The sequence below is a fragment of the Nicotiana tabacum genome, chromosome 15 (genome assembly GCF_000715075.1).
Source record: "Nicotiana tabacum cultivar K326 chromosome 15, ASM71507v2, whole genome shotgun sequence".
Taxonomy (NCBI): Eukaryota; Viridiplantae; Streptophyta; class Magnoliopsida; order Solanales; family Solanaceae; genus Nicotiana; species Nicotiana tabacum.
This window is the reverse complement of record NC_134094.1, coordinates 89,045,079-89,055,422: the sequence shown is the minus strand read 5'-3', so window position 1 is coordinate 89,055,422 and position 10,344 is coordinate 89,045,079. Positions and strand designations below refer to the sequence as shown.

The window sequence follows — 10,344 nt, the reverse complement described above, 5'->3', positions numbered from 1 at the left end:
GATGACATGTATATGGATACTTGTATGGCCTTATCGGCCTATGTATTGAGTATACAAATAATTATGTCGGTCTTATAGGCTCGTATGTCACATGTATAAGTTTCTATATCATATTGGGTCATCCTATGTTTAGTATTCCCTTATGTTTTATTCTAGTTATCTCATGACGGCCTTTCCGGTTCATTTACCCATGATAGTATGATAAGAATGATAGTTACGTTGGTACTCGGTTGAGTTAGGCATCAGATGTCCGTCGCGGCCCTACGGTTTGGGTCGTAACAGTGGTGTACCCATACTACGCTTCTGCACTTTTTTTGTGCAGATCCAGGTGCATCAGATAATGTTGATTATTTGCTAGCTAGTCGAGCATTATTGTGGAGACCCAAGGTAAACTTGTCGTCGCGTTCGCAGGCCTCAGAGCCACCTTCTGATATTGTACTTGTACTGTTTAATTCTATTCCGAACAATTGTATTTAGGGATTTTTCAGCAAACTCAATAGAGCGTATGACTTGTACTATCGATTTTGGGGTATTGTATTGCACTTAGGATCATTGGTTTTACTATGGAAATTCCAGTTTCATGCTTCGTAGTTGTTCTGGTTAAATTATGTCTTTAATTCAGTAAGTGTTAGGCTTACCTAGTTTAGGTGCTGTCACGACATCCTACGAAGGAAAATTTGGATCGTGACGGTTATAGTGGTACTAGGATGGGTGACCCCTGAAAAATACTCAGGTTGCATCTCAACTTTTGCTGAAACTCTCTTTCTTTGTTTATTGAAATTTCCTGTTTATTAACGTTAGATTATTTATTTTGATCCTTATGATTCGTAGTTCTACCGAAAAAGAGATAAGTTAACAGAATTTCGAATTCTAGGAATAACGGATGCGATCATACCTGCGCCGGATTCTGTCATAACTCTAAAGCAAAACATGCTTCGGTTGGAGTAGTGCTGGGATAAGTGACCCTCTGGGAAGATTACATTTTTCACAACAAATCACATGGAAAAGCTCGACCCTGCATTGTTGAGGCTTGATTGAATTTCTTAACAGCAAGAGGCTAAGGCTAAAGTTGATGACAAGGAGTAAAGGATTGAAAGGTTATGGATCCACATTTTAGTTACTGCAAATTTTGAGATTTTTTTTCTTCTATTTTCTATAATAATTTCATAGAAGTCTAGCATGTTTGTTAAAGAAAGCATAAATTTCTGTCCTGAATAAGTTTTAATCAAAGTCAATTACACATTCTTTTCATCTCAGATTAACTGGTTTTGATTTGATTGCTTGTTTATCTCCTCTTGAGGTGAGGAAAGAAAAGATGAATAAGGTAGAACACCAGCTTACTCCAATAAACCAGAGAGGCAACTAACAAATATAGCATTGAGAAACCAAAGTTCTACAGCCTGTTTATTCCACTCTAAACATTGCCCACCAACAAAAGGCCTTGGTGATCTGTCTCACACTGATTACAAAAGCAGAATATATACATGGGATTATGAGAAGATACACAAGAAGCGGCTTTTTACACACTGAAAGCATCGATTAAGTTTTGGTAACAGAGCAATCTACCCTTTCAGACCTCAACACCTATTCTCTGAGCAACCTGCACAGGGCCAAATGTCAGGTTCACGCAACATTTTCAGGCGAAAGATTAAAGTTAGTCGAAACTAAGAAGTTACTGTAGCTAGTAATGACAAGTATTATAGTGATTCGGGACTGATCCATTACATTGTACCAGCTAGGATGAGTCAAAAAACTTTAGATACATCTCATTGTTGGCACCACTTGGGATTAAGCCAGAGCTAAGAAGTTACTGCAACTAGTTATGAAAAGAATTCTAGTTCTAGTGAATAGGGACCAATGCATTTGATTCTACCAAGATGAGTTGGAAAAATGAGAAACATCACAATGCATGCCAACTTCCGGTCTAACCTCATATTTACGGCTGGAATTGCCATCACAAACAGAGGCGGAGGTAGCTTTCGCTCAAACAATGTATTTGTTTAAGGAATTTATCAAATATGTACACATAAAATTTAAAACCAAGTTATTAGCACTTGAAGTCGTCGTTCTAAAATTCAGAACCCAAAAAATTGAAATTCTTGCTCGATCACAAAAGTGTTTGCCAGCCATTATAAAAGGGCAGCCCGGTGCACTAAGCTCCCGTTACGCGCGGGGTCCGGGGAAGGGCCGGACCACAAGGGTTTATCGTATGCAGCCTTACCCTGCATTTCTGTAAGAGGTTGTTTCCACGACTCGAATCCGTGACCTCCGGTCACATGGCAGCAACTTTACCATGAAATTTAAATCAAATTCATGCAAGCAGATCTTTGTTTTTTTCTTCTTTTGTTAGGTAACTTAACCCAAAAAAGCAAGTTATGGCAAAAACAGCAAAAAAGAGAGCCTACCTCTTTGAAGGAGTTAACGTCACTTCCCCACAGCCAGGCATCACAACCTGCATCTCTAGCACCCCAAATGTCATTCCTACGATCATCGCCTACATGAACAGCATCTTCTGGATTTACTCCTAGTAACTCACAAGCTTTTAAAAATATTGTTGGATTAGGCTTCTCTGCTTCTACCTGTTTAAAAGCCAAAAGGAAAATCAGATGTTGGATCATAAAGGAAGAAAAGGAAGCAAAAGGAAAGATAACACATTACCTCAGCTGACACGGCTACAGCATCAAACCAGTGATCACACTTCAGAGCCCTTAACACTGGTCTCAGTCGGGTGTCAAAATTTGACACTACAGCCAACTTTACTCCTGCCGTTCTAAGAGCATCGAATACCCTCTCAGCATTTGGATCACAAAGATGCCAAGCCTATTGTCGAATGACGAATAAAAGAAAATTTAAGTGTCTTCTTATAAACCAAATTGCAGTCAACAGAAATAGCACAGTATCTCAAACTGAGCCAACCTTTTCAGTAGTATAGTAGTTATATAGCTCCTCAAAGTACTGAGAATCAGAACAACCAGTCGAAGAACTAACTATATGTTGCCAAAATGGTCTTCCATCGTTAACATATCTGCAACATGCAACTCATATCATTAATAATTCCTGTTTTTTCTGTTGCAGATGAGAAATTCACTCAAATATCAAAGATGATTTAAAGGTCATCATCAAATTATAACAATACCATGTATGATTTCAAACTAATTAGATATCAACATCCGGTCATGAAGTGTATAAAAGTTATGGTCCATGATGTGCACGGAATTATTTGGTTACCACTGTGATGTCAAATAAATAAATTTAATTGTTGAACGAGAACAATAAAATTTTTGAAGGGCATAGTTCTCCAGAAGTTCAAGATTATACAAGTTTAACCAGATACTTGTAATTAACCAAGACACATGCTTTTAATAAGAATTACCAAAACTTGCATTCTACTTTTATAAAGTAATACTGTACTACATAACTAGACAAACACACAAGGGAACAGATCACAATATAAATTCGTTGAATAATCTGGACAATGAGGATTAGCACGTCTCAGGATGCACAAAGGTTAAAGAGCAAGCTATTCAAGCTAACTCAGAACCTAGAATCTTATCAACAAGAGAAAGACAACGATCAAAACAAAAGATATGGATTTCTTTAGCAGGCAAGCTAAGTCAACTTCTCTCAACAATCAAAAGCAAGGAAAAAAAAAGTTATACCCTTTTCTCCAAACAAGCATATATTAGCCAAGGAGAGTATCTCTTATTCTCAAGCCAGGCGAAACTTCTTTTATTCTTTTTGTCTGTTAGTTTTTGTTTCAATCTCCTCTGTCGCTATATCTATCAATTTTTAACTTGGTTTTTAATGATTATCCATTTCAAAGCAGAAAAAATGTAACAGTGAAAGAAAGAACAGCATCCCCTTGTATCAATAAACTTTAACTTATCCAAATAGCATTTCTCCATCCAGGAGAAACATAATCTTTCAGCAAAAGATTTCAAGAAAAACACATTGCATATAAACGAATAGGACCAAACAACAAAGAACCTAAGCAGAGCATAATTAGCAGCGATTAATGGTGTTTTTTTCAAAGGTTTAAGAAACAAAATATTTTTCAACATGGGAGCAAGTTACTGTAGATATAAATTACAACCAAAACCAGATACCTGAGCCTAGATCTAACCCAAGGCTGTTCATAAGCCCATCTGTATCTTTTCAATATCTCAGCTTCAGAATACTCCACTCCATACTTCTCACCAATTTGCCTATAAATCTGCAATATCCAAGAGGGTTAAAATATAGTGAATAAGACCAAACTGAACATAACGGGACAAACAGAATATACAGAGAGAAGTCCATAAAACCAACTTCAATAATAGTAAAAAGACAACATGTAAGGGAAAAAAGAGATTAAGAACTGAGGCAGAAAGACAATAAGATAGTAGTATCTCTGCCTGCCCATAATGAAAGAGTCAAGATAATATAAAATATATATATGTGTACACACACATACACAGAGGAGCACCAAAATATCTAAAAATTATCCAAATTATTCAAACACATCGTCAGGGAATGAGACACAGAGTGTAAGTCGTAAACAATGAATCCACAAAAACCTTAGAGACTAAGGTTCAAAAAACAAAATCTACAAAAATTATTGATATGATAAATTTTCATGTAGAGAGAAGGAATATCAGAGATACTACAAGCAGAAAGAAAAATAGTTACTAGCTCTTGTGGCTCTTATATCTTCAAAATTAGATCGAGAAAAAATCATTTCTTTAGTAAAGTTTTCATTAGAAGCATTATTCACCCTTAATGAGAGGTGTCGGGTTCGTAACCGGTAAAAATTCTGGTTGGAAACATTTTCCCATCCGAACTAGCCGGGCCCCAAAATTGGTACCGGACACCGAGTGGGAACCAAAAAAATTTACATACTACAAGCAGAAGATAAATGGGTAGTAGTTTCTCAATTGGCAGCACTAGCAGATCCAGAAAAAATTACTTTCACTTTAACAAATTTTACATCAGAAGGAGAACAACTAGAGATGCTAAAAGTAGAAAGATAAATTGTTCACTTTACACCAAAGCATTTGATTTGTAGTAGTTCTCTAAAGAAAGAATACCTCATAAGTCATAACATGAAGACTGCAAAAAGTACTAACCTCTGGACACAAACTAGGTGAAGAAAAAGAAAAATGAAAAGGTAAAATCAAGAAACTGAATATTGGTTCTACAATAGCGCAGTAAATATAGCTGCAGAAAATGCACAGATGATCAAGAAATTCAAAGAAAGGCTAACATTCTTCAATAAACTAAGCATTGCATGCATTTTTAAATTGAAAAAAATTATTATTCCATGAACAAACCTGAGCCATGGGCTGAGAGGGAATAACGAGGGTACCCACAGCATCAACAAGAAGAGCTTTATGTGTAAGCCCACCATATAAAGCCCTTCTATAATCTTCATACTCTTTCACTAGCCCAAATAGCCTCGACGGCGACTCTTCTACCGGTGACTGAACAGCAGCCGACGTGGAAAATGATGACACCGGACTCCCAATTGGGTCGACCCAAATGCCATCAGGCCCATTTCCAAGAACCACCTGCAACTTTGGTTTGTGCGGTAAATTGCAGAGCGCTCTGGTAATCCTCGTCCTTGCCGCCATTAGAGACATCTTTTGAAATGAAATAGAAACTCTTTCCGTTTGATAATTATACGTAATTTTATAACTACATGGGTTTACTCAATCATTAACAAAAGAAAAAAAGAATGGGAGTATTATTTTAGATATATTTGATCAAATTTCTGCCTCTATATGTCCATGTGTCTTATGTGATTTGGACTAGGGAAAGTGGAGGGGAAGCCAAGAAGAAAGAAGTAGAAATTTGGAAGCGGCGAAGGTGGTTATTTAACGCCCCTGCCACTGGGTATCTCTCTCTCTTCTTTTTTTCGGCAACCAACGCCCCTGGATATATATAGCAGGAAATTAGATTACTCGCGCATGAGCTATTTCTTAATAGTCTTAGAAATAACAAAAACTTCTAAATTAGATTACTCACAAAAATTTCTTATGTTAAATAAATTATCGGACACAAAATTTAAGAAATAACAAATACTTTTGAAATTTATAGTCTTAATTTTTAAATATATTATAATATTTATATAGTTATGAGGAACTCGAGGGCCGAGGTGGGGATAAAAGGTTGTTCAGGTTAGCCAAGGCGCGAAAAAAGAAGGTGCGTGACTTGGACCAAGTGAAGTGCATCAAGGACGAAGAAGGTAGAGTTTTGTTGGATGGGGGCTTATTCGGCGGAGATGGCAGATCTACTTCCATAGTCTCTGGAACGAGGAGGGGGGCATGAGTATTGTACTGGGTTATTTGAAACTCTTCGGGAGTCGTTGTAACTTTGGGTATTGTAGACGGATTAGAGTTGATGAAGTTGAGGGGCTATGCGTAAGATGAGCAGGGGCAAAGTGACCAGACCGAATGAAATTCCGGTGGAGTTTTGGAAGAGCGCGGGCAAGGCAGGCTTGGAGTGGCTCACTAGGTTATTTAATGTCATTTTTAGAAAGAAGAAGATGCCCGAAGAGTGGAGGTGGAGCACGATGGTTCCTGTATACAAGAACAAGGGTGATATCCAAAATTGCTATAACTATCGGGGTATCAAGCTGCTTAGCCATACTATTAAAATTTGGGAGAGAGTGGTAGAGCTAAGGGTGAGGAGGAGTATGTCTATTTTCGAAAATCAGTTCGGATTTATACCGAGGCGTTCAACTACAGAAGCCATCCACCTTATTAGGAGATTGATAGAGCAGTATAGGGAGAGAAAGAAGGACTTGCATATGGTGTTCATCGACTTAGAAAAGGCGTACGATAAAGTTCTGATGGAGATGTTTGGAGGTTAGAGGTGTACCGATTGCCTACGTTAGGTTGATTAAGGACATGTATGATAGAGTAAAGACGCGAGTGAGGACAGTGGGTGGGAACTCATACTATTTTTCAGTTATGATGGGGTTGCATCAGGGGTCGGCACTCAGCCCTTTTTTATTTGCTCGGGTGATGAACGTACTGACGCGAGCATGCTATTTGCAAATGATATTGTATTGATTGACGAGACGCGAGATGGTGTGAACGCATAATTAGAGGTAGGAGGCAGACCCTGGAATCTAAAGGTTTCAAATTGAGCATGACCAAGACAAAATACTTGGAGTGTAAATTTAGTGGTGAGACTCAAGGAGGGGAAGGGGAGGTGAGGCTGGACTCGCAGGTCATCCCTGGGAGATGGAGTTTTAAGTACCTTGGGTCTATTATTCAGGGGGATGGAGAGATTGATGAAGATTTCACTCATCGTATTGGTGCGGGGTGGATGAATTGGAGACTCGCTTCCGGTATTTTGTGTGACAAGAAGGTACCACTGAAACTTAAGGTTAAGTTCTACAGAGTGGTGGTCAGACCAACGATATTGTATGGGGCCGAGTGTTGGCCAGTCAAGATCGCTCATATCCATAAGATGAAGGTAGCAGAGATGAGGATGTTGAGATGGATGTGCGGACACACCAGGTTAGATAGGAACAAAAATGAGGTTATTCGCGACAGGGTGAGTGTGGCCCCTATTGGGGACAAAATGCGGGAGCGCGGCTTAGGTGGTTTGGTCATGTGAGAAGGAGGAGCACAGACGCCCCAGTGAGAAGGTGTGAGAGGTTGAAATTGGAGGGCCTACGGAGAGGTAGAGGTAGGCCAAAGAAGAGGTGGGGCGAGGTGATTAGGCAAGACATGGCGCAGTTTCAGTTGACCGAGGACATGACCCTTGATAGGAAGGTATGGAGGTCGAGGATTAAGGTAGTAGAGTAGGTAGTTTAGAGTGTTCATAACAGTAGTATTGGCACGCACTCTCGCTTTATGTTGATAGTAGGTTTTTATGACTAACCGTTGTTTTATTTCATTGTTGATCACTTTACTGTCTTGTAATTTTTATTCTGCTTTTATATGATTTTTGGTACTGTCCCTTTTTGTTTATATTTTCATTAATGTGGTGCTTATACTTTCCTGAGTCGATGGTCTATTGGATACAACATCTCTATCCTCACAAGGTAGGAGTAAGGTCTGCGTACACGACCCTTCCCAAACCCCACGATGTGGAATAATACTGGGTATGTTGTTATTATTGTTGTATTTATATAGTTATAAAAAGGATAAAATAAAAAAAATTAAGTTAAATTATTAGTAAGTTTAGAAATTTATTATTCTTTTTCAAACAGATTAAACAGAAAATATTGTCAAATAAAGAGGATACGATTAATTGATAAAATAAATTGAGAATGCATGCTATTAGATAATAGCTAATTAATTAGTCTTATGTAACAAAAGGCATATGTCATGCACCTATTTCTTGGTACATGCAATGTGTTCAAGTAAGCATTTTCTTCATATTTTTATTTAATTATCCAACAATCATTAAGTTTACTAATTCCACTAATTTAAACTTGCTTGAATTCGAGACTTTTGATTAAAGGTAAAATAATCTTGACCATCCCAACACACCATGTAATTTTATTATGATCAATTTTCCTAAAAGAAAAGATAGCATAGCAAAATAATCATTTTCTGTTTTAACAGTCTCCTGTGGAGGGAGTAAGATGCCATGATTCTTTTATTTTTGAGGCAACAAATGGCATTTAATGTTTCTTTTTTTTTTTTCCGAGACCAGTTACCAGTCTTGAACCGCGGAAATGACATTAGGTAGCTACTTTTAAGTATTGGTGTTTAAAATATATTCATAATTTATAATGTATTTAAAAATTAGTAAATTTCGTTCAAACTTCAGGACACGACGTCCTAAAGTTTAAACCTCAAAATTCAAACTTCAGAATATCGTGTCCTAAAGTTGGAAAATTGTGTCCAGAAATTCGAATCTTATGTCCTGAATTTTAAATTAGTAGTTCAGAAATTCAAGACATTTAGTCCTGAATTTCAATTTAGCAGCTCAAAAATTCAGGACACTAATAGCTCGTTTGGCCAAGCTACAAAAATTAACTTATTTTGAGAAGTATTTTTTTTTCAAAAGTACTTTTGGTGAGAAGGGATTTGTGTTTGGCTAATTAATTTGGAAAGCACTTCTGAGCATCAATTAGTGTTTGACCAAGCTTTAAAAAACTGCTTCTACGTGTATTTTTCTCAAAGTGCTTTTAAAAAAAATACTTTTGGAGAGAAACTATATATTTCCGCTTTCCCAAAATTGTTTCTGCTTCTCCTCAAAGACATTTTTTTCCTTTTAAAAACTTGGCCAAACACCTTAAGTTTAGAAAAAAAATACTTTTAACCAAAAAAATACTTTTGCCTCAAAAGAAGCTTGGCCAAACAGGATACGTAGTCTTAAAATTTGAATAAATTAACTAATCTTTAAATACATTATAAATTATGAATATATTTTAATAACAGGCTTAAAAATGACTGTTGATGCACTTAGTCCTTGGATCTAGTAGTCGAGAGAGATTTCTGCAATCACTACGAACAAGGACGGCCGATCTTGTTTTTAATGACAATAATATAATATGGTAATTGCACTCTTTTATGTCCTCGAGTGGAATTAATATATACTCCATTAACAAATTAAAGATGAATAATCGATGCTTTTGTTAGATGTTTGCTATCGACAACGTCAGTTTCTCTGATAGTAAGCGCCCTCCACTTTCAACTAAGAGGTTGTGAGTTCGAGTCACCCCAAGAGCAAGGTGGGAGTTCTTGGAGGGAAGGATGCCGAGAGTCTATTGGAAACAGCATCTCTACCCCAGGGTAGGGGTAAGGTCTGCGTACACACTACCATCCTCATATCCCACTAGTAAAATTATACTGGGTTGTTGTTGTTGTTGTTGTAACTTTAAACTGGTGAAGCTTTCAAACTACAATTTATTAACCATTAAACTACCTGTAGGACATTTTATTTTATTTTCTGTTTTAGTTCCCTCATTTAGTTTTTAAAACAGTTTGGAGGAGAAAATAGTTTGATTTTATGATGTTCGAATTTGAGGAATTATAATTTTATGATTATTGTGAGAAAAATAATATTTATCTTCAGTCTTTTGGCGAAGACGGAAGGGCATAGTAACGTGGCAGATGACAAATGTCTGTTACATATAGTTGAGTCCGCGTCAGCACCACCCTTATCTTAGAGGTCCACATCTCTTACTAGGATCCACTTCTCTATATATGTTTTTCAATTTTGATTTTATTCACTTGATTAATTTAAATTCCCATTAAAATTGTCATAAAACTCTCTTCAGAAAGAAATTCTATTTGCATAAATCAAGTCTAGTTAGGCATGAAAAATATTTATTGGAATCAAGGAATGTAGTAATATAATAAAAGATTTTTTCGCCCTAATTAGAGCTCTTGCATTTTA

At 36.9% G+C, this 10,344-nt stretch overlaps 1 protein-coding gene across 1 annotated transcript; it reads right to left on the bottom strand.

Moving 5' to 3' along the window:
- Positions 1-1,357: 1,357 nt before the first annotated feature.
- On the bottom strand, positions 1,358-5,932 carry LOC107774647 (uncharacterized). The gene is made up of 6 exons (XM_016594256.2): positions 5,310-5,932; positions 4,107-4,213; positions 2,917-3,025; positions 2,659-2,820; positions 2,406-2,579; positions 1,358-1,600 (listed from the first exon to the last, which is right to left on the bottom strand). Exons 1-6 carry the CDS (start codon positions 5,616-5,618, stop codon positions 1,571-1,573), a joined length of 891 nt encoding a protein of 296 aa, XP_016449742.1. The 5' UTR covers positions 5,619-5,932; the 3' UTR covers positions 1,358-1,570.
- Between the last annotated feature and the right edge of the window lie 4,412 nt (positions 5,933-10,344).

Excerpts from the sequence above, each read along its gene's own strand:
- LOC107774647 (XM_016594256.2), bottom strand. The coding sequence starts at position 5,618 with ATGTCTCTAATGGCGGCAAGGACGAGGATTACCAGAGCGCTCTGCAAT. Across the intron at positions 4,214-5,309 it reads CCTCTCAGCCCATGGCTCAG|ATTTATAGGCAAATTGGTGA; the intron begins GTTTGTTCATGG and ends TGGATATTGCAG. Across the intron at positions 3,026-4,106 it reads TGGGTTAGATCTAGGCTCAG|ATATGTTAACGATGGAAGAC; the intron begins GTATCTGGTTTT and ends TGCATGTTGCAG.